The sequence below is a fragment of the Rhamphochromis longiceps genome, linkage group LG17, assembly GCF_057381845.1.
Source record: "Rhamphochromis longiceps isolate RC_006_pf linkage group LG17, R_longiceps_female_GT1.1, whole genome shotgun sequence".
In the NCBI taxonomy this organism is placed as follows: Eukaryota; Metazoa; Chordata; class Actinopteri; order Cichliformes; family Cichlidae; genus Rhamphochromis; species Rhamphochromis longiceps.
The window spans coordinates 34,487,391-34,515,221 of record NC_140573.1 but is presented as its reverse complement, the minus strand read 5'-3'; the positions used below and the strand labels follow the sequence as shown (position 1 = coordinate 34,515,221).

Below are 27,831 nucleotides of genomic sequence, written 5' to 3'. Positions count from 1 at the left end.
CAGCCGTTTATTGACATCTGCAGAAGAACACTGCCGCTAGCTAACTGCTCAGCAACAACAACAACAACAACAACACACAAGGCGCCCTCTGACCCCGGAAGGACACACCCTCGCAGCGGGAGGGCGTCGCCCGTCACTATGGCAACATAAACAAAACATAACTGTACAAACAGAACCCCGAACAGCCCTGACCCGCTACAATATGCTGCTGAGAATATAGCCCAGAAGAAGCGTATAGTATAGCTTTTATTTTGGAAAGAGCCATTTCTCTGTAATAAACTCTCTTTTCCAAAGATGAGTGATTCCTCAATCAGATACAGGTGTTACCGCGCCAGATCCGCGGCCCCGAACCGTAGTAAGGAAACCTCTGGCAGTTACTTGAAGGTTCCGTAACTGACTCGTAGCCGGCAACAGCTTACTATACAGGTCAACTCCGCTAGCAAAAAGATCGAAGGAGGCGTAGGAAACTGCTTCACCGAACTTTATTTCTTCTCTAAGGCACGAACACCGCGTACAGTGGGCTGAAACAGTTTACTCACAGCGAGCATCGCCGACACAACTCTGGCTGTCGAGGGAGTTATTATATTCCTTTTATTTATTTTCTTTTCGTCTCTTCTGTAGCTAACCGTTACTTTTCCCCTGCTCCGCTCTCTCTCTTCACACACACACCAGGCAGTCCCGCTACACACATCCCGAATACATTTCCCATCAGGCTTCATCCTTAAAGGGCCATGCCTGTAACACAGGGCTTGCAAAATCGCTAGCCCGACGTCCCGGGGCTAGCGATTTTTCCAGTCGTACTACCAAAATCTATCTCTGCCCTGCCCGTCGGGCTATTGTAGGAAGGAAAAATATATGTCAATGCTTTTGCATTCTTTCGGAAATGTAGCTGGGTAATTATGTCATTGCCATCGGTGAGCCACTGTCAATATGTGACATATTCAAATCGCGTTTGAATTTGCGCTTGTTTTTTGCTTTCACTTTACAAATGTCCAGGTGCCTTCTTTTGGCGCACAAGTCACTCGGGTCAGAACATGGGGTGCCACCATCATCCCACTTCTGACACCAATGTGGCGAGCTCAGACAAGGAGGAGACGGAGGTGTCGTTTGGTCTTGCTTCTCGTGAGCTAGCCAGGGAGCACAGCCGTTTATTGACATCTGCAGAAGAACACTGCCGCTAGCTAACTGCTCAGGGGCCTGTTCTTCGTTCTTCGCGCTAAGTGAGTTAGCTGGATGAGATTGTTGACGATTTCGCGTGATCCTGGATCGTTCGGTTCCCCGAAGCCCATCCGGGACTTGCTGTCATAGCAACAGAGCCGTAAGCGTGTAAACAGGATTAGATCGCGGCCACGCAGGTATGTCCGCGTCATTCATACGAAAGCAACAGCGATATTCCACCACTGTTTCACCATAAATAAATAACATCAATGTAACTAAAGATAATGCAGCACTTGATCCTTTTATTGATTTCACACAGATACATACAGGTCATTTCCTAAAAAAGGGAAATGTACTATTAACATTCTATTACATGTATGTGATTATTACAGATGTAATTCATATTTCAGAGTAGTAATTGTAAATTACTTCGTGTAATCAAGATGAGAGACCACGGCTATAAAAGCGAAGGGGCCGAGCAAGATGGCGGCGTGATGAGGAGTGTCTTTTCGAGCTCTCAGCACTAGAAAGATATAAAGCATTTTTACAACGCTTATTTGACGTCTTTGTAACTTTCAAGACTTTTTTGATGATCAACACACTAAACCTGCTAAACCTGAAACCAAATTCTGCAACAACAACATGTCGAAATCTGCTCAGAAAAGGCTGAGTAACTCGGGCAAACCACATGCAACTAGCATGCTAGCTAGCGACCATAGCTACATAAGAGAAATGGAGTGTCAGCAGATGGTTGAAGAAGAATTTCCACCCCTACCAGTTACGCCTTCCAAGCCTCCAGTGGCTAAAAAACCAACACTGTCTACCAGTCACTCTGATGACGATTCCCTGAAAGCTGATGCGGTCAACACTTTGATTAATCTGATCAACACCAGAAGTGACGCAATTGAAGAAATGGTAGGAACAGTTCGTACGGACTTAAAGGACATAAGTGATAAGATTATGGTCATTGAGAAAAGGGTTGAGAAAAACGAAACGCTTACACAGAAATGTGACGAACGCATCTCTGAAGTTGAACGCTACAACCGCCGTTGGAATCTGAGACTGTATGGGGTACCGGAGTTGGAGAAGGAAGATGTGCGCGCAAAGGCGATTGGGATATGCCAAACGGTTCTACCTGCGGAGAAGGAAAAGTTTTCAGAGGTCTTAGACATCGCTCATCGAGTGGGAAAACCAAAACAAAATGACCCGAGACCCAGAGGGATCATCATCCGGTTCATCTCAAGAAGAATTCGTGATGCGGTGTGGAAAGCTGCCAAGAATAATACTTTCCTTCAAAATAATCATCTGAGGTTTACTGAAGACCTGACGAGAGAGGACAAAGAAAACAGACTGAAGCTGTGGCCCATTATAAAGAAAGCACGTGAAGAAGGGAAGTCTGCTTACTTTATTGGAGGTCGAGGCTTTGTAAATGGTGCTGAAGTTCACACATAAACTCTTCAATATTCCCTGACCCTTAGTTCTTCTCAGGTTTGTTTACAAGGTGTTCTTTATATTGATGTGCCTGATATTTGTAGATATTAATAGTTGGCTGTCTAAATTGCTCTTTGGTGTTAGCAAAAAGCCAAATTACTGTTAAATAGGTAAAACCTTTTTTGTTATGCTTTTATTAGGCGTCTAAAGTTTTTTTTATATATATTTACTCTATACTGTGAACATTCTCATATTCTAGTGCTGATCTCAGTGTTAGGTTAAAAAGTTTATCTTCAATTTACTTTTTAATACATATCTTTTCTTTGTCAACTTGTGTTCTTTGTTTTTTGTTTCTATTAATGCTAGGGGTCTTCGTAACAACTTAAAACGTAAAGCCACTTTTCTTTATGCAAAGCAACTTAAATCTGACTTTGTGTTTTTGCAAGAATCTCACTCTACTATCGACGATGTTAGTTTTTGGCGATCTCAATGGGGAAATTCTATTTGGTTATCTCATGGAACTGAACGATCAGCTGGGGTATCAATCCTAAAAAACAGATATAATGGGGATGTTTTACATACAGAATGTGATTCTGCAGGTCATTACATATGTCAAGTCATAAGATATAATGATTTAGTCTTAATTGTTACTAACATATATGGGTTTAACACGAAGCTAGAAAATGATCATTTATTTTTGACGATTGAAAAAAAAATATCTAGCTGGTTAAATAAATTTCCAAATGCAAAATTATTACTAGGTGGAGACTTTAACTGTATTATGGATGCTGAATTAGATAAATTTCCTCCAGGACATTCGAAAAGAATTAATACCACATTGAAGGCTGTTATGGTACGCCTGAAACTTACAGACATTTGGAGATTCAAATTTCCTCAGTCCAAAATGTTTACTTGGTGCAACAATTCTAACTCGAGACATTCAAGGATAGACTTTTGGTTAGTCTCAGAGAGCTTTGACAGCAATAGCATAGATGTAGGTGCTTGGCCTTCTCCAGCAACAGATCATAAAGCCATATATATTAAAATAAATCTAACTTCTCTACCTAATTCTTCTGTTGTTAAATTTACATACTGGAAACTCAACAGCTCATTATTACAAAAAGACGATGTGAAAAAGGATCTTAAAGAACTGATCTCAAACTTTTGGTCTATAGCTCAAGAAGATTTAAAATATGGTAATAACTGGGAATTATTAAAATTTGAAATTGGCAAATATTTAAGAAAGATTGGCAGCCTTAATGCAAAATCCAAAAGATTGGAGGAAGAAAATATAATTTCTCAAATCACACAGTTATCTAATAAACGAATTGACACTTTAACTGAAGAGGATAAAATGAACCTTGCTAAATTACAAGATAAATTAGATCGTTTATACACAGACAAAGCAAAAGGCGCTTTTATCAGATCAAGATCTAAATGGCTTGAAGAAGGTGAGCGTAACTCCCATTACTTCTTCAGTTTAGAAAAGAAACACTCAAGTATAAATAATATTAGCAAATTAATGATAAATGGAGTTATAACAGAGGATTACAGATTAATCTCTAAATATTGTAGTCATTTCTATAAGGAACTTTATAGTTCTACATTTTCTCAGGAAGATGCAAATCATCTCTTAGGATCGCTGAATGTTAAATCTATCAGCCAAGAAGAATCTATATTATGTGATCAACCCATCTCATTAGAAGAAGTCAAAGTTGCAATTGGGCTATTGAAAAATAATAAATCTCCAGGTACGGATGGTCTTACTGCTGAATTATATAAAACTTTCTCTGAAGAGTTGTCTCCCTTTCTTCTTGAGGTATTTGCAGAAAGCATAGGAAACCAACAGCTTCCCACTACGATGAATCAAGGTTTGACTACATTGATCCCGAAGCCTAATAAGGACCTATTAATGATTGATAATTGGAGACCGATTAGCTTGCTAAATAATGACTATAAAGTATTTGCTCTAATTATAGCTAACAGACTTAAGATGGTTCTTGACTCTGTTATTGATGAAACACAATCTGGCTTTATGCCCAAAAGACACATAACTAACAATATCAGATTGGTTTTAGATGTTCTGGATTATTCTGACCTCATAGATTGCAATGGTTTCATATTATTTTTAGACTTCTACAAGGCCTTCGATACGGTGGAGCATGAATTTATATTTCAAGCTCTGGATAAGTATGGTTTTGGCTCTTACTTCTCTACAGTGATTAAAACATTATACCATAACAGTAACAGCAGTATTAAATTAACAAACGGTACTTCACCCAGATTTAACATACAAAGAGGGATAAGACAAGGCTGTCCCATTTCTCCATACCTGTTTTTGTTAATTGCCCAACTATTGTCTAACCATATGAAATCAAGCAATGTAAAAGGTATATCGCTAATTGGCAAAGATTTACTCATAACACAGTTAGCGGATGACACTACATTATTCCTAAAAGATGAACATCAAATCTCTATTGCTATTGACTCAATCTCTATATTTTCCAAAGCTTCTGGATTATACTTGAATATTCCTAAATGTGAACTTATGGCGATAAAAGACTGCTCGAAAACAGCTTTGTGTAACATTCCACTTAAACAAGAAGTTCGTTATTTAGGTGTCATAATAACCAAGAACCAGGAAAGTAGAATAACTCAAAATTTTTATCCTATTCTAGAGAAACTCAAACACAGATTTAATCAGTGGCTCTTAAGAGATTTGTCGTTAAAAGGCAGAGTATTAATAACTAAAGCAGAAGGCATCTCTCGTCTTACATACGCTGCATTGGCATTGCACCTTGATAAAAAGCTTATAAAAGAGGTTGATAAGTTAATTTTCAACTTTATCTGGAAAAATAGGACACACTACATTAAAAAAACAGTTCTTATGAACTCCTATGTCAACGGAGGACTTAATGTGTTAGATTTTAACACTTTAAATAACACATTCAAAATAAATTGGTTGAAGAATCTAATTACTAATCCTACTTCCATTTGGAATGCTATACCTGTGTTCATGTTTTCTAAGTTAGGTGGCACTGAATTTTTCCTTACTTGTAATTTTGATATTGATAAAATCCCGTTAAAGATCTCTGCTTTTCATCGTCAAGCTTTTTTAGCTTGGACCCTTATTTACAAGCATAACTTTAGTCCACACAGTTATTATATCTGGAATAATAAGGATGTTTTATTTAAAAGAAAATCTCTCTTCTTAGATAGTTGGTTTAGGAATGACATTGTTTTAGTCAACCAATTATTTGACTCAAATGGTATGCTTTTCTCCTATGAAGAATTTTGTTTACACTTCAATTTAGCTATAAATCGTCATGATTATACCAAAGTATTTGGCTCAATACCATCAGGGGTTTGTATGCTGTTTAAGAATCAACCTAATATCACTTCATTCCACAGGCCGTTGACATCTCCCATACAAACTTTTGTTGGCAAGATTTGCTTTTCTAAGCAATCTAAAAACAACAATAAATCGATTAGAGCTTTATTTCAGAGTACCATAACCACGCTACCATATGTTATTTTTTTCTGGAACCGGCTGTCAGATGGTATTATGTGGAACGAAGTTTGGAAACTCCCTAATCAGTTTTTAATTACCAACAAAATTAAAGATATTTCTTATAAATTAATACACAGAATTTATCCTTCTAAAGATTATCTTCAAAGCAAATTCAAATTAGACATTGATACAAGCTGTAGCTTTTGTAAAACTTCCAAGGAATCTACTACACATCTTTTTTGGTTTTGTAACCTTGTACAAGATTTTTGGCAGAGCTTATGTGTTTTTATTTCAGAAAATATATTTAAAGGATTTGTACTGTTTTGGAAATATGTTTTGTTTGGTCTGCACAAAAATCAAAAACAATTCAATTTTGATAACAGATATATGATTAACTTGTTACTTTTAATGGCTAAATTTCATATTCACAAGTCCAAATATTTAGGAAGACATCCCTCTTTCTATGTATTCTCCTTTGAACTTGTACAGTATCTTAACTCTATTAAGAACTCCACTAACCCAAAAGCTATAAAAACTATTGGTGTTTGTGAAAAAATCAAGATCTTTCAATCACTTTATTCTTTGGCTTGATTAGTTACTTTCCCCCTAGCATGTTTCTATTGTTGTTTTTGAATGCTGTTCTTGTATTTGTTTATCTATGCATACAATTCTTCTGTAAGTACATCACCATTATTGTAATACTGCTTAATTCCATTTTGTATTGTACTGATGTTTAAATAAAGATTTTGAAAAAAAAAAAAAAAAAAAGCGAAGGTGGATTTGGGAAGTCTGTCGCAGTCATATCCTGTCCGTTTACGCGAGCAACCCATTGCGGAAGGTGCAAGATTGATAAGGAGAGTCCTCAGAATTCAGCGTATATTGCGGGACAGACAGGATCCTTTAGCTCAGCGCGACAGTGTGCTCATAGAGAGATATCGATTTTCCCGTGAGGGTATTATTCACTTAACCAACTTGTTGACGAGGGGGTGCAGGACCACCACCTGTCTTTTTTTTTGCTCTGCCCTTTTCTTGGTTGCTGTTATGAACAAACAAACAGAGTATTCCAGGGTCTCTTTCCAAGAGACGACAAGCAATATAAGTGATAAATGTTACCATTCTGTAGAATATTCTTATATTTCACTTTTACTTGTTCCCATGTTCTAGTGGGTCCTGTTGTGGCTCTAATGTGAAAGGGGATATAATATAACATATTATAATATAATATAATGTAATATAATATTGGATAATATGGTGTGATATGATAAATCTACCCTACCGCCTACTGGTGTTGGCCAGAGGGGCCGATGGCGCAATATGGCAGCCTGGCTTCTGTCAGTCTGCCCCAGGGCAGCTGTGGCTACAACCGTAGCTGCCTCCACCAGTGTGTGAATGTGAGAGTGAATGAATAGTGGCATTGTAAAGCGCTTTGGGTGCCTTGAAAAGCGCTATATAAATCCACTCCATTATTATTGTTATTATTGAATTACTTACGAGTTTGATTTGTCAGCAACTTTCTGCCAGCCCTCTCTCCTTGCTTTTGCAGCCTTTGCAGTGTTCCCTTGCGTTTTAATTAAACTCTGAAACTCCTGAAATCCCTCACTCAAGAGTTCTTGCTCTGCTGCCGAAAAATACCGAGCGCGCTCCTTCGACATTTTCGCCGACCAATCAAAGGGTTGCCGATCAATGTTTCTACTATCGATGCGTAGCCCCTGTTGGGCCACCCAGTGATCTCACATTACTTCATCCAGCTATACTAATCGTCAACAACAGGTGTGTTCGGGGAACCGGAATAGCGAGCTCAGAGTTAGCGCGATGATTTGGTCTTGGATGTTTCATTTGATCTTGGATGTAGTAAGCGACGTACGAAGCACAGGGCCCAGCGCGGCAACAGCACATCAACAACAACAACAACAACACAAAGGGCGCCCTCTGACCCCGGAAGGACACACCGTCGCAGCGAGAGGGCGTCACCCGTCACTATGGCAACATAAACAAAACATAACTGTACAAACAGAAGATTTCACTTGTCATGTTTGCATAGTAAGCTAACGATTGATAAGACGATGTCAGAGGAATTGGTGCGCAAATTATCACTCACCAATACACAGTTTGCGCGATTGCAAAGTGAAAGCAAAAAACAAGCGCAAATTCAAACGCGATTTCAGTATGTCATATATTGGCAGTGGCTCACCGATGCCAATGACATAATTACCCAGCTACATTTCCGAAAGAATGCAAAACCATTGACATATATTTTTTCTTCCTACGATAGCCCAACGGGCAGGGCAGAGATAGATTTTGGTAGCCCGACTGGAAAAATCGCTAGCCCCGGGACGTCGGGCTAGCGATTTTGCGAGCCCTGTATCTGATTGAGGAATCACTCATCTTTGGAAAAGAGAGTTTATTACAGAGAAATGGCTCTTTCCAAAATAAAAGCTATACTATACGCTTCTTCTGGGCTATATTCTCAGCAGCATATTAAACATATCATAAGAAGAATCATGTGCTAACGGCTGACTCGGGTAAAGTTTGTAGCATGCGTGCTTGTTGTTTTTGTCTGCTTCCACTTGTCTTTGCACTAGGATGATGTCGGTGTAAATGTGCAGTCATATTTGTTGTGTTCCCACTAGTGCTGTCAGCGTAAATCTCGTTGAAATGACGTTAACGCCACAACACGGCAAATCTCTGTTAACGAGCTACCGCGGATCGCCCGTGCATGGGGCTGGACGGCCAACACCTTAACGAGCTAACTGCGCTAACACACTAGCTCCCACCCATGTAATTGAGCTTTGCGTGGTACATCCAACATATTGTTTTATTTTACTCCATGACGCGCTTAACTTCAGGGTCATACGTCACATGAAAACCAAAATAGTTCCAAACGCCAGATCTGAATGAGGGTGGGGGAAGTTCAATTTGCCATGTTGCAAGGAGAGCTTAACTTCTGTCTTGCTAGCTTGCCCTGCGTGAATCTGCGTTGGACTACTCCGCCTAGGCTGCACTGTCGAGCGCAGATCCACTGAGCGCTCAACACAGACAGCATCGTCAGAAGGAAAGTTGATAAAATAAATTAAAAATTTATTTTGCATTGTTCGATACATATGGGTACGAACCGAAAGCACTGTATCGAACAGTTCAATATCGATACGAGTATCGTTGCACCCCTAGCTCTTATGCATAACTTGGTTGCAAACATTGGCTAATTGAATTACTTCCCTTCCTATTGGCTTGAAGCGATCTGGCCTTTCTCCTCTGACCTCTGGCGTCAAAAAGGCACCTCTCACAAAGAGAAATGCTGATCACTGGAGATTTTCTCTTTTCTGGACTATTTTCTGTAAATATATAGTTGTGCTGGAAAATCAAAGTAGATGAGCATTTTCTGCAGGATTTTTGTGGCTCGAGAGATATGGCTGAGTTGTCTGTCAGTCTGAAGGTTGGTGGCTCGATCACCACATCCTCCAGCCTGCATGTCAAAGTATCCTTGTGTAAGATACCGAACCCCAGGTTGCCCCGATACATTCATCTGAGTAAGAATGTGAGATTGAATGTTACAGAAGGCACTTAGGCACAGAATAAAGCACTTTATGAATGTAGGTGTTTGACTGGGGGAGTGAGGCTTGTAGTAAAAAGGTGAGTGAGTAGTAAAAAAGGGCTTTGAATGCTCAGTTAGAGTAAAAAAGCTGCATCTAAGCACTAATCCATTTACCATTTTACTGAAATACCCTGAAATACAGCCCACCTGACACCAACAGCCACTTTCAAAGTCACTTAAATCACCTTTCTGTTCAGTTTGAACTTCAGCAGCTTGTCTTTCATTTCTACAAGCCTAAACGCTTTGAGTTGCTGCCATGTGAAATTTGCTTTAACAAGCATTTGAATCAGTGTACCTAACAACGTGGCCAGGGAGCATATTAAAAAAAAAGAAGTAAAAAGGTCATGAGGGAGGAAATTAGCAGCAGAGCAAAAACATCGCTGTACCAGGCTGTAAACATGTTAATTTCTGGTGTTAACAAGGGAGCCTATTTGGACTGACTCATTTTTGGAGCCAACCTCAGGAGGCTATTTCAGTAACCGCAAGTTGGATTAATTTTTTTTTGTCTCGGAACCTCTCTGACACGTGGCATTAGGTGAGACGTGTCGCCACATTTAATCTTGATTTATGCAGCAACAATTTTATCAATTAATTTTAGTTAGCCAGGCCACAATTACATCTGGCAGCTGGAGCATTTCATTAAAAATTAATTCTTGCAATGAGTTTCTGTGGCGTATCCTGTTTTAGTTTAGTCCCACCACAATAACTGTAGTAAGCATTTATAATATTCCTGCATGAATTGACAAAAGAGCTGGTTCAACTGCATTCTGATCCCTGGTGTTCCTCATACAGTGCAAATATTGCTTATAAACATTTAATGGAAATCCTTGGTGGTTGGGGGGGGGGGGGGGGGGGGGGGGGGTCAAGCACACACAGGATGGGAATCATGAGAGGTGTTGGGCTTAGTCAAGGTGAAATCTCCTACATCTCCTGTTTTCTAACTCAGTGTGTTTGCTGTACCTGCTAAATCTCTTCTGCCCGCCAAAACCCAACCAGCAAAAGTGTAGCAGGCAGGAAACAGAACAGAGAAGCTAAACACTGAACATTCCTGTGTTCACAGTGCAGATGTAATGCACACACACACATGCACAAACACACCCGCAGCTACAAAAGAAATATACTGTACCCACACAGGAACACGTGGAAGTTACACAAGAGCTAGGACATAAACAGACACAGACTCAGTAGACAGCTATGTATGGAAACCCACTCCCCAACCCTCTGCGCTCACATGCGCCTTCACTCTCGTACCAGTTGGTTACACAAATGCTCTGTGATTGGCTTGAGGGGGGCTTGAGGGAGATGAGACCTAAAATAACTTCAAAATCCTAATTGGATCGGAATGGGAAGTTTGGGTAGAGAACCATTCGAGAAAAGATGACAACTCCCCTCCACCCCCACCCCACTAATAAAAGTGATGAGAATAGCCTGTGCATTGTTATATTCTTTTACTCCTTGCTCCTTCCAGGCTGTAGTTTTGCTCTAAATTCCTAGTTTGCAGACTTCGAGTTGTTACATTTGTTTGAATGTACTGTTTTAGGAATTAAGACACTGGAAAAAAGCCTTTGCAGAGATGCACATACCTCAGGAAGTCTCTTAAGGATGCTGAATTTCAGCCTCTCATTGGCATCACTGTTGTCCAAATCTAAACACACAGAGGAAACAGAGAGATGACATGTTGCTAATTAGTCTACTGAAGACAAACCCCAAATGCTAGAAAAAATACCGCAACACCTCACTTGAAATAAATGCAAATATCACCATCAAGATTTCCACAATCCTCAGCACTCAGTCTAGACGGCATGTAAAACTCTTCTTAATGCTCCTTCAAGTGCCGCATTTATTACAGGAGATTAAAACGAATAGAAAATATAAATAAATAGTCAAATATCTTGATGCATGCTCAATCATCCAGGTAAGGAAATCTAAAAAAGCTCATTCTGTTCATCTGGATGTAGCGTTTTCAGCTACATCCAGTTGAATCCAGCTTTTCCCAACCTAATCTAATAGGGGACAATTAAAATTTGATGTTTACCGTAAACCTATGCATCAAGATCACTATCAATGGTCCTTGATCAGTGGTTGATCAGTCGATATGACAATTTGCATATTAATGATGAAGAAACTGACCTCACAGCCCATTCTTCGTCAGTGGGAGATGAAATGTTTCTCCCACTGAAAACGCTACGTCCAGGTGAATAGAATTAACCTTTTGGGTAATAGTAAAATATATTTTACTTATATTTTACTTTGAAACAAGCAGAAAAAGCTTCACACGTGAGTACTAATTACTAATTTAATGCTTAGAACCACTTACGACAGCAGTTTCAGCACAGATATAACTCCACACATTCCAAGCAGCAAAGCAATATTAATTCCTAATAAAGTTAACGATACTTAAATAAATAAAACAGCCAATGTGAAAATATGCAAACGTGTGGCTAAAATCATATTATTATTAATGTGCATTAAACTTTATTATAGTAGCTGTTATAAAGGAGCTGCGGAAGCACTTAGACTTGCACTTTGGTGCAATCAGTCTTTGACTGAAGGTTCTGCTGTTGATAACCTCCAGGGCATGAGGCAGGTGTGTAGGGTTGATCATAACTTATTTCAGCTTCTGGAGCATTTTTCTCTCCACCACCTGCTGGACTGCTGGACTGTCTCAAGTCCAGCAGGATCCAATTATTTCACACATTGCTCTTAAATGGCATGCAGAGGTGGAACTACAGAGCTCTGCACTGCACCTAGAGAGTGCAGTACCATGCCAAAGCTTTCATAGGGCTGAAGTTGGTGGGTTTGAGCTAAAAACCACTGGATGTACTACCACTAACTTTTATATAGTTAAGTGGCAAATTAAGATGGTAAAACCTGCTTAACAGCAGGATTTTAGCATTGCCATTCTGAACACAGCATTCTAATCTTACAATGTTGTATATCTAGAACATATATACAGTATATTGACTGGATGGTGTGGAATAAGAAAAATATTTTACTGCTACTCATACTCATCATTATCACCATTGCATTAATTAACTTTGCATTAAGTCATTACCATTACATTAATCAAATTAATCATCATTTCAGTAAAACATTTATTGAAGCTGTTGGCATTACATTAACCTTTTTATTACAGGTACAGCTAAGATCATTTTACACACATTGCACTTTGTGCTAATTAAAGAGTCAATTAATTGGAGGTTGTAAGCTTTGTTTGGCGCGATGTCCAGACAATCTATTGTGTAAGTGACTTGGAGCTATAGAAGGTTAAAACTGCGTACATGCCTACAAAACACATATAATACATATAATCTAGAAACAGGCTTGAGTGAAGGCCTGAATGTATCCGGCTTCTTGTTGCATTTGAGTTTTGCTTAGTAACAGGTGACAGAAGATGGGCAAAAAAGGAGGACCAGTCCCTGGGAAACGTCAGAGCCTGGATCCATCGCCACATTTGGAGAAGATGCTAGAGAGGGGAACTTCAGTGTCTGCATTTATCTCTTAAAATTGCTCATTGTCTATAAAACATGCAAATGATGTTCTTAAAATACAAATTATGTTCTTGTACAACACGAGAAGGGGCGTTAACCAACCCTGACATTATAAAAGCAATCTGAAGTGTATTTTTGGGTGGAGAGCTACATCTGATGTTTTGCAGTGTACATCTTCCCACGCGTGTGTTCAATAAACTCATCTGTTTGATTGCATCCTTCTGGGCTTCTGATATTTTGTTTTGGTTCTCAACATCGCGAATCGGGACAATGGGGAGAACTTTCAGTAAAAATATACTAAGAACATGACGCAGAGCCAATTACACCAACTTTGAATACATTCAGACTGTTTGAAATATTTCATCTTCAGATATTTTACCTTGGAGTACACATTGACAATAAACTGGACTGGGCTAAAAACACCACAGCACTTTACAGAAAGGGCCAGAGTCGTCTCTATTTTTTGAGGCGACTGAGGTCCTTCAACATCTGCCAGAAAATGCTCAGGATTTTCTATGAGTCTGTTGTGGCCAGTGCGATCCTCTATGCTGTTGCATGCTGGGGGAGCAGGCTGAGGGTCGCAGATGCCAACAGACTTAATAAACTAATCCGCAAGGCCAGTAATGTTGTGGGGATGGAGCTGGACTCCTTCAAGGTGGTGTCGGAGAGGCGGATGCTGTCCAAGTTAAAGACAATGTTGGATAACACCTCCCACCCACTCCATGACATGCTGGTCAGTCACAGGAGCACGTTCAGTGAGTGACTGAGATTACCGAAAAGCACCACTGAACGACACAGGAAATCTTTCCTGCTTGTGGCCATCTCCCTGTACAACGCATCCACTTAACACACTGGTTACTGCTACAACTACACGTTTCTTTTCCAGCTATTTATTTATGAGTGACTTATGTATGTATATATATATATATGTATATATTGTACTATTCTTAGTTAGCGTATTGTCTGTCTTGTCTTGATGTTGGTTTATGTTGGTTTATAATGGAGCACTGTAACAAAAAATAATTTCCCCCAGGGATCAATAAAGTATTCTGATTCTGATTCTGATTTTTGGGTCTGTTGATCTTTGTGACAAGTCAAAAATGTTTGGCCTTTAAACAATGCGCTCTTCATGAAGTCAGATAACTGCAGCATCTTGCAAACATGCTCCCTTATTACCCACAGCTCTGTAGTGTGACCTCTTTAACAGTTTCAGTGGTTACGAGCTACTTTACTTTACATTTAGGTGGCATTCTGACATAACAGGTGTGTGTTTGTCCAACTATTCCTCATTTCAGCTTTTCATCATAATAGAATCAATCATTTAAGCAGCATGTATATGTAGCTGAAAATGATTTACCGATTACAGATATAAGTTGACGCCTATCTGTTTTGAGTCATTATCTTTGATTGAGCTTCAGTTGGCTTGCAGCAGCAGGTAGCAGCAGGAGGTAGGTTCATTAAACACACCTCACTGAGGAGTGAAAAACACACAGTTTGTCCCAAACCTATACTTCATACTGATCGTGAGAAAGGTTTATGATTAAACGAAAAAACACAAACAAACATAGATCACCCACTTTTGAGAGTGAGTTGTTGTACTCGCAATGCAAAGCACAAACTACGTTTTCCGTTCACAGCACTGTGAGAGGTTACAGTAACCTGTGGGAACATACAGAAAACCAGAAGTACTGAAACTTTAAAAAGTCATCTTGTTTCTGTTTGCAAAGGTTAGCTGGCAGTGACAGTTCAGTAAAGTGAAGTGAAAGTCAGTTTTAAGAACATCTAAAGGTATTTTGAGGCACTAGTTGTGTCAGTTCCTTTTACTATAAAGCTGTTATGTCATGTTGATTTTTGTATTATACATACATACATACTTTTATAGTTTTTATACAGTGCATTGGTGCGTATAAACATGGTGAAGACGCTTCAAGATCATAGGAAGGCACTTGTTACATCTAAGGTATCCAGAAGAGCATCTCTGAATGCACAGCAGCAGTAGACCGCACACCATGTGAAACTCTTGTCAGCAAGGAATAAGAAACTGAGGCTACTGTTTGCATAGGCTCACCAAGATGGGACAAAGAAGATTAAAACAGAAACGCCGTTTGGTCTGATCGGTCTCGATTTCTGCTGCAACATTCGGACTATATAAAAATTAACAGTATTAACAGTTCAGGCTGCTGCCGGTGGTGTAAAGTTGGTGTAAAGGTGTGGCGGATATTTTACTTCGAACTCTTTGGGTTCCTTTGTACTCATAGTGAATCGTTTAAACACCACAGTCTACCTGATTATTGTTGCTGACCATGTCCATCTTTTTTGACAATATATTTTGATGGCTGCTTCCAGCACGATAATGCAACATGCCACAAAGCTCAAGCTCTTAAACCGGTTCCTTTAACATAAAAATGAGTTCACTGTACATAAATGGTGTACCTAGTTAAGTATATATATATTAAATGCTAAAAATGCTGTGATGATTGCAATGTAGTGCATACTGTGTACAATTAGTATTATGGATTTGGGACATATCCATAAGTCCTGGTGAGTTGCTAGTTTAACTGCTAGGCAAAGTATTTCAAAAATGTATTTTATCTGCATGAAAGCTGGTCCGCATGTACATCTGTTTATCACTGTATGAACGTTTTCTAGGTTTCTGGGGTAATTCAGAAAGTAGTTTAGAGCAGCTGTGATCTGTGGTGACAGTGGTTTTCAAAATGGCAAATATAATCAGTTGCTTTACTGACTGAAAAGACAAGCTTTTTATATCTGGTAAAGAGAAGTAAAAATGTGTAGTATTTACAGTAAAGCAGTTGGGTATTAGATAAAAGTAAATAAACACAGAAGCTTCCTTTCACAGATATGGATTAAACCTAATCCTAGAATAAATACTTCTTTTTCTACACTTAATCCATGGCTCGCAAAACACCTGCAGAAATCTACAGCCACATTAAAAACTCTGAGAAGTTGTGTTCCTTTGTGCTAAATGCTATTGTCAACACACGGACAAGCAGTCTTTCTTTTTTTTTTAAAAAAGGCAAACTTTTGTTCCTCAAAAATAATACACTGTATAAAATGTAAATTATGTCATCATTCCTACCTTCATTGTCACCTTCAAATACTCCTCGTCACTGGGGTTTCTACTCAGGAGTGTCTTTCAAAGGACATTTATGGATGCTTGTGGGTTTAAAAAGGTCTCTAATTAATTTCAATCTGAATGAATTTGCAACAGACAGATTCAGCCTGTGTGCAGACTGTCTGGCATATGTCTCTAAGAGATTTCTTCCCAGGATCTGCAGGTGATTGTAGTGCAGTAACAATTCTGACCCACATGGGAGACCCACACTAGAAGAAATAACCCTAAAAGTTTGGTAAAAATATAAACACAAGGCCTTGTTGAATAATATACTCTGGGCAGACAAATCAAAGATAGAACTGATAGAAAACACACAGGGGAAGATTTTCAGGAGGATAAACTTATACCAACTGAAATGTATGGAGGTGGTGGTGCTATGTTTTGGGTCTCTTTGCTTCCTCTGGGAGTGGACTGTGAATGAGCTATGAATTCTGCATTAGATCAAATACTTTTCAAGAGTGATATGCAAAAATAAAAAACTTTCCTTTTTACATAATTTGTGGTTATATTGCTTCTTGTCACTAGAAATTGCTAAAGGACACTGACTTGTGACTGGCACATCCTTCGACTGTCTTCTTATGTACATGCAGCTTAACTTTAAATATCCCTTGTGAAGTATTATACATAAACAAAAGAAGAAAAAGAAGAAAAAAGCTCTTGTTTACATGTGATTTTTTCCCCCCTTAAATATACCTCAAGACCACAAACCACTAGGGTGTGTGCAAAACAGCATGTAGGTCACACACCTGAGTTGGATACAACATGGGCTATACCTCTTTCAGATCTAATTAAGTCTCACTGTTGCTATATCTTTCTCTTTCAACTTCACAATGAATACCGAAGACCATTCCAACACCTCCTCCATCCTCTTCTTTTTACCTACATTCCACAACTGCTTCTTTTCAGAATCGTGCCTCGATCCTTGGTACATTGCTGCTGGTGTGGTTATTCTATTAAGCTCCATACTCGGCATCTTGGCAAACATCAGTGTGACAGGGAAACTCATTCAGAATTTGCGCGGTTCCTCCATGTCGCAGCACCTCATCTTCAACCTGGCACTGTCGGACCTCCTCTGTCTGCTCATCCTGGTGGTCGGCAGCATCGTTTTCTGGACCGGGCTACATTTAAACCATTCAATCTGTCAACTTCTCGTTTATCTCTTATTTTTCTGCAACACCACCAACTTAAACGTTCCGGTGCTGATAAGCATCCAGAGGTACTACCAGGTATGTATTTATCAGTCCTTTAAATATGTTGTCATTTTTTCTGAAAATAAGATCACAAGTAGGACTTTTGTTTGAGTCAATTAAGAGTGTTTCTTATCTTGGGAAATAAAAAACAGATGTACAGTACTGTCTATAAGTACTGTCTAAAAGAGCCACCGCACATTTGTTTATATTTTCCTTCCAATGAGCCAGACTTTCCTAAAGTTTTTAATGTGGTCTTAATCAATTGTTTAAGGCTTTCTGAAGGTCTTTCAAAGTTTTTCTTTGGACATTGGCAGCTTTTCATTTACTTTCAGTCCATTTGGGATTGTTTTGCTTTATTGTTTTTTTAAATTTAGCCTCTTAACACTGATCTTTGAATCATTCAAGCATATAAAGGTTACAGGGATGAACCAGTGCTGTGTCTACACATCACAAAAAACTGAGCAAATAACCAGTTTTTATCTTTGGGTACTTTGTTACAAGCACAATCACAAAAATGCATCATTTATCCCCATTCCTCTAGTTGAATCTATAAAAAAAATACCAACAATATCACAGTTTGACAGGCATAAAATAGTAATATTGCACCAACAATGTGATTCCTAAGATTTGTTAGATGAAATCTATATAAACTGAAAAAGTGGAGCACAAAAGTGAAAGTGCTAAAAACTATCATCTACAGATGATATTTGAAAGTCATGTCCTTAAGATATAGGGGGAAAAAATCCAGCAAAGACCTGACACAGGACCTGAGAGATGCATCTGGCCCTTTAGTTGATTTATTCACTGAAACCTCATCAGAAATAGTCTCAGGTGGCTGTCAAGAAATCATTCTTAAGGAAGGGAAACAGGGAGAAAAGCCTGAGGTATGCCAAATTACACAAGGACTGGGCTGAAAATCAGTGGCCACATGTCCAACCTTGGAATATTTTTGTTCAAATCATCCTCAGTATATTCAGAAGAAGAGGTCAAAATGGAGGTACAACACTGAGTGTCTACAGCAGCTGTAAAACGCAGTGGATCCCTTATCCCCTGGTTTGGAGATGGATTTTTTTCAAAATTGGTGGACTGAAAAATACAAAAAAAGATACCACCAGATTTTGATCCATCGTGAAATACCATCTGGAAAGAGTCTGATTGGCAGCAGGTTCATTTTTCAGTACGACAACAATCCCACACCCACTGCCAATGTAGTAAATGCAAACCTGTATAGAAAACTGCGCAATGGAACACTATCAGTCATGGATTGGCCTCCAGAGCCCAGACATTAGCATTTTTGAAACAGTGTGGGATCATGTTGACAGAGAAAAGAACAAAAAGGCAGCCAACATCCAAAGAAGAGCTTTGAATGTCCTTCAAGAATCCTGGAGAACTATTCCTGAAGACTACTTAAAGAAATTACAAGAAAAATTTCCTATGAGTATTCAGACTTTCAAGCTCATTAGATTTGTAGAGCGTTTTCCATTGTTCACATACATTAACCAATTATTCTTTAAAAAAAAAAAAAAAAGGAAAGAAAAGAGAAAGGTAGCCAAATAAAAACAGTAAAAGAAACAAATGAAAATCTACTTTGGCATTCTTACGTCAAGCCAAGCCCTTCCTTTGGCTCACATACGTGTAAAATTATTTCCAAAGTGAAGCATTTGTCATGCTTCCTACATGACAGAGTCAATAATATTTATTCTTCCAGTTCCACTACTGTAAATGGAAGAAAGAATAATCTTAATCTCCTCCTGGTTCCAATATACTGTACATACATTCCAATAAAAACCCCATTGAGACGAGATAAACTTTACAAGAGAGAATAATCCCTGCCGCTCAGTAATGTACCTCACTGGTCCCACCGGCATTTTAACCAGATATGGTCTGTAACAAATAAGCCAGCAAGACAAAGCTAAACGAGAAAGCCAAAAGACTCCCCAGTGGGGCGCAGGAAAGCTGAAGGAAAGGCGAAGGGGAAGAGCCGTATTGCATGAGGTGAACGTCATATTCTGAATACACAAACACTGATATCGCTAAATGCATCTTATATTCCCCTGAGGATACTATTATAACCCAATTTCCATTCATAAACCCACTTTAAAATCGTAGGAGCTTTTCTTCGTATCATTATTAACTTTTCTTTCTTTCTTACTTGTTTATCCATGCGCACAGTGCAAACAGAAACTTCTAATATTTAATCCAGCACAGTATTGATGATGCCAATTTGATAAAATGTATATAAATGTAAAAAGAAAAAGGTACAAGCTTAACAAATAGAACGATACCCTTTAAAATATGCCACTGCAGGCAAGATTTAAATAACAGTGACTATAATTCTTATTGGTGTGGGGATTAAAACCACTGATCACATAAAGGTAATATTTAATATTACACCAATTCTTCTAGAGAATGAAATCCAGATTGAATGGGTGGGTGTGGGCTCAATACCCACGAACACATCAGTGAATGAAAAATGCAGCAAACTTTAATCTAAAAATGTCCTTTTCATTTGCCAGGTTCTGCACCGTGAGAAGTGGATCGAAGTGACCCCGACACAGCAGAAGATTTTTTTGTCCTCTGTGTGGCTACTCGGAGCCCTGCTTGGTATATTTTTCCTAAGTGAGGTGAAAATTAAGAAGTGGACGGATAAGGGCTCCTGCGAGAATCTCAGCTTCTCACCGGTACAAGAATGTATCTACATCACATTCACAGTTATCAGCCATGTCGTCTCATTGACCTGCTACTCACTACTTGTTAGAGGGATCAACCGAATTCAAATCTTTGATAAGAAAAAGCTGAGGATTACCAAGTTATTTCTTCACATCATCGCTGGTTCCCTGGTATTTGCTGTCATTGCTCTGATGTTTCGCACAGCGTATGTGACTGTGCGTCTCGCAGCACCGGAAAAACTGCTTTACATCAGCAAAATGTTCATATTTATGGAATGTTTTTACTTTTTCAAGCACTCTCTGAACCCATTACTGTATTACTTTGCCTCTCTACATGAAAGCACCGATAAGGAAATCCGCTTCTTCATGTCTCTTGATGACAGCTCCTAATATGTTCTCCCATATTTTTGGCCTCCTCATTCTAATGTGGCCTGATAGCCATGAAAACTGATGGAAAAATATGGATCCTTTGTATGGACAAAAGAATTTGGATCTTTTTTACTGGACTGTGTGACTAAATGACTAAATGTATCAAGTTAAATACTAAAGTGACTGATTAGCTCATTTTCCTGTGGTATGATTATTCTGCCTTCACATTTTATCACCCATTAGGCTGGAGCCTAAATCCAGGTTACACCCTGGACAGATCGCCAGTCTATCGCAGCGCTAACACATAGAGACAGACAACCATTCACACTCATATTCATACCTACAGCCAATTTAAAACCCAGTTAAGTTAACTCATCTGAACTGTTGGAGGAAGCACGGAGAAAAAACACCCAACTACAGGGAAACAAGCTAGCCAGTGGATTCAAACCCAGGACCTTTTTGCTGCAAGGCAACTGGACTGCCACCATCCTGCTCTACAGTTTATTACATAATATATAATAATGTAGCAATGTATGTCATTGCATGGCCAAAACACTGTACCACATCCAAAACTAATAGATAGATCTGTTATTTTGGTTCTTTAAATCTCAAACTTTGTTTGCTTCACTGAAAGAATGGACACATAAAAAAATAAAACGATCTAATAAGGAGATCTATTTGGAGATGAGACTTATTGTGTTTTGAGCAAATAAAATCAGACTTTTAATGTTTATGGTGCATTTATGTGCTGTTTAATGAATGCGAAATATGGTTCTGACTCCAAACACGTCACGTGAACCCTCTCTAACTGAGTGAGCAACTTAGAAAGACTGCAAAATGTTTTGTTTGGTTGATAATCAACTTTTAATTTTGATTGGTACAGAATTTTGGACCAGTATTTATTTTCTAACGCAGCTTTGGGTTGTAACTGTTAGCCGCACTAGGCACAGACAAGTTATTTTTAACAGCAGCAAGTAGAGCAGCAATATTTATTTATCACAGGCTCTAAATAGCTAACAGCATGTTGTTTAAAATACAAAACATCTTTGTAGTATTAATGTAGTTTTATGACACGGTAAACTTCCTGACTTCAAATCTCATAATCCCATATTTTATTTACAATAGAACATCAAAACATGTCGAACAATTATTTAACAAAAGTCTGTATTTATCTGGGAACTGAGGAGATCAGCTGCTGGAATTTTGGGAGAATATTTTTTATTTCATAATGCTCCAGATGTTTTCAGTGGGTGAAAGGTCTGGACAGCAGCCAAGCCAGCTCAGCGCCCTGACTCTTCTACTACTAAGCTATGCTGTTGTAATAAATGCAGCATGAGGCTTAGCGTTGTATTACTGAAACGTGCAAGGCTTTCACTAAAATAAATGTTGTCTGGATGGGAGCATATGTTGCTCTGCATTTGAGGATGGCACTGTGACAGCAAAAGTTCTTTTTGGGGGGATGTGTTGCTGCCATCAGATTCTAAATGAGCTAATATTTGTCATGCAGTAGTAAAACGTTCTAGTTTAAATACTGTCTGTGATTCACTGTGAACAAAATGTGGTTTCATGAGGTTTGCAAATCATTGCATTCTGTCTTTATTTGCATTTTACACAGCGATGATGACAACCTGAGAAGAATGAAAAGTTACATTTATAGTGTTAGTTTGCAGCTTAGCGTGTTAACATTAGCACTAAATGCAAACTGCACTTAAGGCTAAATCAAATGCATTAACTACACTGAATAGTCACTTTATTAGGTACAACTTGCTAGGAGCAGGTTTGACCTCTTTGTTCTGATGGTGGATCTAATTCTAACGACTGCGAGTTCAGCAAATTCACTGTTATGCTCAAGAAACCAGTTTGAGATGATTCAAGCTTTGTGACATGGAATGATATCCTGGTGGAAGAAGATGGATGCACTGTGGTCATAAAGGGATGGGCATGGTCAGCAACTATATTCAGGTAGGTTGGGCATTTAAATGAGGCTCAGTTGGTACTAACTGTGCCAAGAAAATATCTTTACACTGTAATCAGCAGCCTGAACTGTTCATATGGGATGGGTCAGTTCAAAGTTTGCTCATTCTCCTCTGACCTCAAAGAAGGATATCTGTATATCTTCTCTTTTTTACGAAATCAGTGCAAAATTAGAAACTTTTGAGCACTTAATACAAAAGAGAGCAAGCGCCTACCCGTCATGAGGCGAGACACAAAGGTCTCGGTGAGCTGCAGGAAACCGTGGTCAATGTACTGCAGAAAGGTGTGATGAGGGAGGCAGCGCACAGCAAACACGGCAAACAAGGTGTGATAGCCTGGAGAAACACAAAGGAGGCATCTGCTTTTTATGTTCCTAAATTCTCCTGCAGGCTTTTTAGCCCGTTTTCATGTTTACCAGTTTTATTTGTTCAGTCTTTGTATTGTATTGTAAAAAGCCTGACATAAAACAAATGGAACAAAGCATTCAGCTGACTGCTCAGCTTCAGAGGAGTGCATTTCTTACTTTTATTTACCAAAGGGATACACGCTCAGTATGCCTGCTGCGTTACACTTTCACTTCATTTAGACATTTAAACCTCCAGCCTCAGTGTTAAGGGTGTGTTGACGTCTCGCATTCATCATCTCCCCCCCCCCCATTCCCTTACAGTTTATGATCCCAGCACAGAAAGCCTTCGCTGGTGCTTAGGCTCCAGAAAATTTGTCCAAATGATTAAAATGCATTCACACTTTCTTACTCATGTCTGCATATTGTTAAATGTTTAACATATTTTTGGTTACATTAGCGCAGAGGAAAAACACACACATTGTTACGCTGGCTGAGGCAGAGGCAGACCGGATTATAACAGCTAGTTTTAAAGTGTGTGATACCGGGTGGGAGGGGCAGGCAGAGACTCCGGGTGGATTCCAGGATCCGAAGCATGAAGTGAAAGACGGACCACTCGGCCGGACTGCCCTGCTGCGTCCTGGAACGCGCGCACGCACGCACGCACACACGCAGACACACACACACACACACACACACACACACACACACACACACACACACACACAATTCAGATAAGAACATTACATAAGGTGAGTACACATGTGATGAGAGGTTAACACAAATACACACATGTGGGCACACACGTGACGGGGAATGATGGTGCACACATACCTCGAGATGATTGCACACCTTTAGTCTGCACTTTATATTACATTAGTTGGAAACATGACTGATTTGTACTCACAAGCACAAAACACGAGGGCCGAGTTTGTACTTCAGCCAGACTGACTCCAGCACGTGTCTGATGAGCTCCAACTAAACACACAAACACACACAGACAGAGACACACCTTAGCGTTTGAGCCGCATATGCTCGATTAGATTCAAATGAAATGAAACTCGAATGATTTGTGAGCCTGTAAACTTTTGCGCAAAGCAGGGCGTTTTATCTGAAAAAGTTTCGACATGTTTTTCTGCTGTGGCGACAGTGATGTTCGCTTCATGGAAATTTACACTTGTCCTATGATCAGTTTCCTCACTTCTCCCTTTTTTTTTCCTACTTCCCATTTTCATCTCGAGTAAACAAGTGCAACCCCAGTGCACCAGGATGTGAACACGTTTCACACTCGCCCATATTATTTCGCCACACGCTTGGGATCATACGAATGCACTCGACCCGTCCTCAACGTGTCGGCCCGTACTGAAAGATTCATGGGCTTTTTTCCACAGGTGATCACTCTTTCACTTGTACAATAACAGGAAAAACGATCCATATCCTGGACACCAGTTGGAAACCTTCCGCCAGCTGCTCCAAATGCCAGCAGCCAACATCCTCCACTCACCTCGGGGTGGGAATTAGCTGCACTTATGTAACAGACGAACCCAAAAGTCAAAAAGGTGTTCAGGATAAACATAATAATAAGCTCCTCTGGGCTTTTCCCCCCCACTTCTTGACGATGCTTTATTAAGTTTTAAATAATGTTAAACTTACCCCTGCACCGTCTGTGCTAAATAACACCATAAATCCCCCCAAACTCTGTATCTTTAAAAGCCATGAAAAAATATGAACCCCCGCTAAGGGTGATAACAATTTTAAATGGAAACTATGACAAAGGAAAACTATTATTTTTGTATTATTACTTTTTTTTCTAGTTTCCATAGTGGATTTAAAGGTTTTGAATGAATTCTGATTTAACTTTGCAGGGTGGTAGAGTAAGGTCATTTTAACAAGCCATTAAAATTTGGCAAGGTCTTCAAGATCAACCTAATGATTTATTGGTTGAAAATCGACAAAAAGCCTTACAAATGTGGTGTGTATTGTCAACATATACAGTGGGGCAAAAAAGTATTTCGTCAGCCATCGATTGTGCAAGTTCCCCCACCTAAAATGATGACAGAGGTCAGTAATTTGCACCAGAGGTACACTTCAACTGTGAGAGACAGAATGTGAAAAAAAAATCCATGAATCCACATGGTAGGATTTGTAAAGAATTTATTCGTAAATCAGGGTGGAAAATAAGTATTTGGTCAATAACAAAAATACAACTCAATACTTTGTAACATAACCTTTGTTGGCAATAACAGAGGTCAAACGTTTACTATAGGTCTTTACCAGGTTTGCACACACAGTAGCTGGTATTTTGGCCCATTCCTCCATGCAGATCTTCTCGAGAGCAGTGATGTTTTGGGGCTGTTGCCGAGCAACACGGACTTTCAACTCCCGCCACAGATTTTCTATGGGGTTGAGGTCTGGAGACTGGCTAGGCCACTCCAGGACATTCAAATGCTTCTTATGGAGCCACTCCTTTGTTGCCCGGGCGGTGTGTTTTGGATCATTGTCATGTTGGAAGACCCAGCCTCGTTTCATCTTCAAAGTTCTCACTGATGGAAGGAGGTTTTGGCTCAAAATCTCACGATACATGGCCCCATTCATTCTGTCCTTAACACGGATCAGTCGTCCTGTCCCCTTGGCAGAAAAACAGCCCCATAGCATGATGTTTCCACCCCCATGCTTCACAGTAGGTATGGTGTTCTTGGGATGCAACTCAGTATTCTTCTTCCTCCAAACACGACGAGTTGAGTTTATACCAAAAAGTTCTACTTTGGTTTCATCTGACCACATGACATTCTCCCAATCCTCTGCTGTATCATCCATGTGCTCTCTGGCAAACTTCAGACGGGCCTGGACATGCACTGGCTTCAGCAGCGGAACACGTCTGGCACTGCGGGATTTGATTCCCTGCCGTTGTAGTGTGTTACTGATGGTGACCTTTATTACTTTGGTCCCAGCTCTCTGCAGGTCATTCACCAGGTCCCCCCGTGTGGTTCTGGGATCTTTGCTCACCGTTCTCATGATCATTTTGACCCCACGGGATGAGATCTTGCGTGGAGCCCCAGATCGAGGGAGATTATCAGTGGTCTTGTATGTCTTCCATTTTCTGATGATTGCTCCCACAGTTGATTTTTTCACACCAAGCTGCTTGCCTATTGTAGATTCACTCTTCCCAGTCTGGTGCAGGTCTACAATACTTTTCCTGGTGTCCTTCGAAAGCTCTTTGGTCTTGGCCATGGCGGAGTTTGGAGTCTGACTGTTTGAGGCTGTGGACAGGTGTCTTTTATACAGATGATGAGTTCAAACAGGTGCCATTCATACAGGTAACGAGTGGGGGACAGAAAAGCTTCTTACAGAAGACGTTACAGGTCTGTGAGAGCCAGAGATTTTCCTTGTTTGAGGTGACCAAATACTTATTTTCCACCCTGATTTACGAATAAATTCTTTACAAATCCTACCATGTGGATTCATGGATTTTTTTTTCACATTCTGTCTCTCACAGTTGAAGTGTACCTCTGGTGCAAATTACTGACCTCTGTCATCATTTTAAGTGGGGGAACTTGCACAATCGGTGGCTGACTAAATACTTTTTTGCCCCACTGTATCTATACAGATTTAAAATAATAACTCACATTTGACCTCTAACATTTCCTTCAAAAGACTGATGTGAAGGCCAAAATGGTAATATTACTATATACAGCTATATAAAACTGTGTCTTACTGCCATTGTTTGTATTAACAACATATAGACATAAAAGGAACAATATATGGGGATTCTAACGTTACTTTTGACCTCTGACCTCTTCTTCAAGGTCAAATAAACCTTCAGAAAATGTCTTTTATCTTTAAAACTGTTCTTAAAAATTCTACTGCCTTTGTTTGTAGGGGCAACATTTTGGAAACCATACTGCTGTATAAAGATTCTAAATATCACATTATAGTTTGCATCCAAATATCAGGTCATAATTGACCTTTGACCTCACTTTTACATTTCGCATCTGCCTTTCTTTCATGCTGCTTAGTCAGTTAGAAATTATCTGATAAGCTACAGTTATTCATGTCCATGTTATTTATGAATCGATACCTATGATCTACTCCTACATAATGTTTGTGTAATTAAAGTAAACATCTGTCATGCTACCCTTATTAAAGATCATTTAAAAAGAACAAAGAAAACAAATGAACATATAAAAATACAATATTATCTGCTTTAAAGTAAATACTGCTCAGAGAGTGAGCTGCTTTGGTGGAGGGCTGAGTTCTCAGAGTGCTTCTTGTTTGGGGATTTATTTCTTTATTATCTTTAATTTCTTTTAAATCCTTTTTCCTCTCCGTTTCTTTTTGAATTTTCTTAAAGCCCATTTTGTCAGCACTGTAAGCACAAATTAGGAAAGGAATGCCCCAAAAGACCATTGCATTCATCACGCATTTCAAAGTATTTTTCTCCAAAAATTAGAAACTGTACTCGGTTGTCAACCTTTCAAACAAAACAAATTCCTAGAAGCTCAAGCAGCTCGTTGCTGATGCAGGAGCAGCGTCTTTGTGGAGAAAACGGTCAAACAAAAGGCAATCAAGTGATTTAAAGGCACACACACAAACACAGTTATCCCTCTGCGGCCTTCTGCTCCAATTTATAAAGTCGCCAATTTGTCTTAATGAACCTCGGCCCAGACAGGAAGCTGGATTTACCCGTGTAGGTCTCCTGTTAGCAAAAAGTTTAGTAACCTTGGGTAGAGAGCAACTTTTCTACTGCATAGTAAGTATATTCCAGCCTATTAGTTGCAATACTTTTTTTTTTTTTAGCAATTCATATTCGGCTATTAGTGTGGTTGTTCTTTGCCTTGACATTGGCTGTGTTATAAAAAGGAATGCATCTCCGTTGTCTGTGGCAACGGGGACAGGAAATAAATAACTATGACAATAATGTACTGCCGAGCTGTAATCTATCATAACAGAAGTTCCCCAGCTCTTAAAAG

At 39.4% G+C, this 27,831-nt stretch overlaps 2 protein-coding genes across 5 annotated transcripts in view; one reads left to right on the top strand and one right to left on the bottom strand.

The window, feature by feature from the left end:
- The window catches only part of gsap (gamma-secretase activating protein), a 70,825-nt gene that overhangs the window by 12,261 nt on the left and 30,733 nt on the right, over positions 1-27,831 (bottom strand). For all 4 annotated transcript variants that reach the window (XM_085387921.1, XM_085387922.1, XM_085387923.1 and 1 more), the window contains 4 exons: positions 23,769-23,839; positions 23,407-23,501; positions 22,734-22,853; positions 11,276-11,337 (listed from right to left, as the gene is read on the bottom strand). In XM_085387921.1, the coding sequence (XP_085244047.1) occupies positions 11,276-11,337; positions 22,734-22,853; positions 23,407-23,501; positions 23,769-23,839 (348 nt within the window). The remainder of the gene's footprint in view (positions 1-11,275; positions 11,338-22,733; positions 22,854-23,406; positions 23,502-23,768; positions 23,840-27,831) is intronic.
- On the top strand, positions 17,088-20,680 carry LOC146650047 (uncharacterized). Its single transcript, XM_085387791.1, has 2 exons — positions 17,088-17,542; positions 20,023-20,680. Exons 1-2 carry the CDS (start codon positions 17,147-17,149, stop codon positions 20,563-20,565), a joined length of 939 nt encoding a protein of 312 aa, XP_085243917.1. The 5' UTR covers positions 17,088-17,146; the 3' UTR covers positions 20,566-20,680.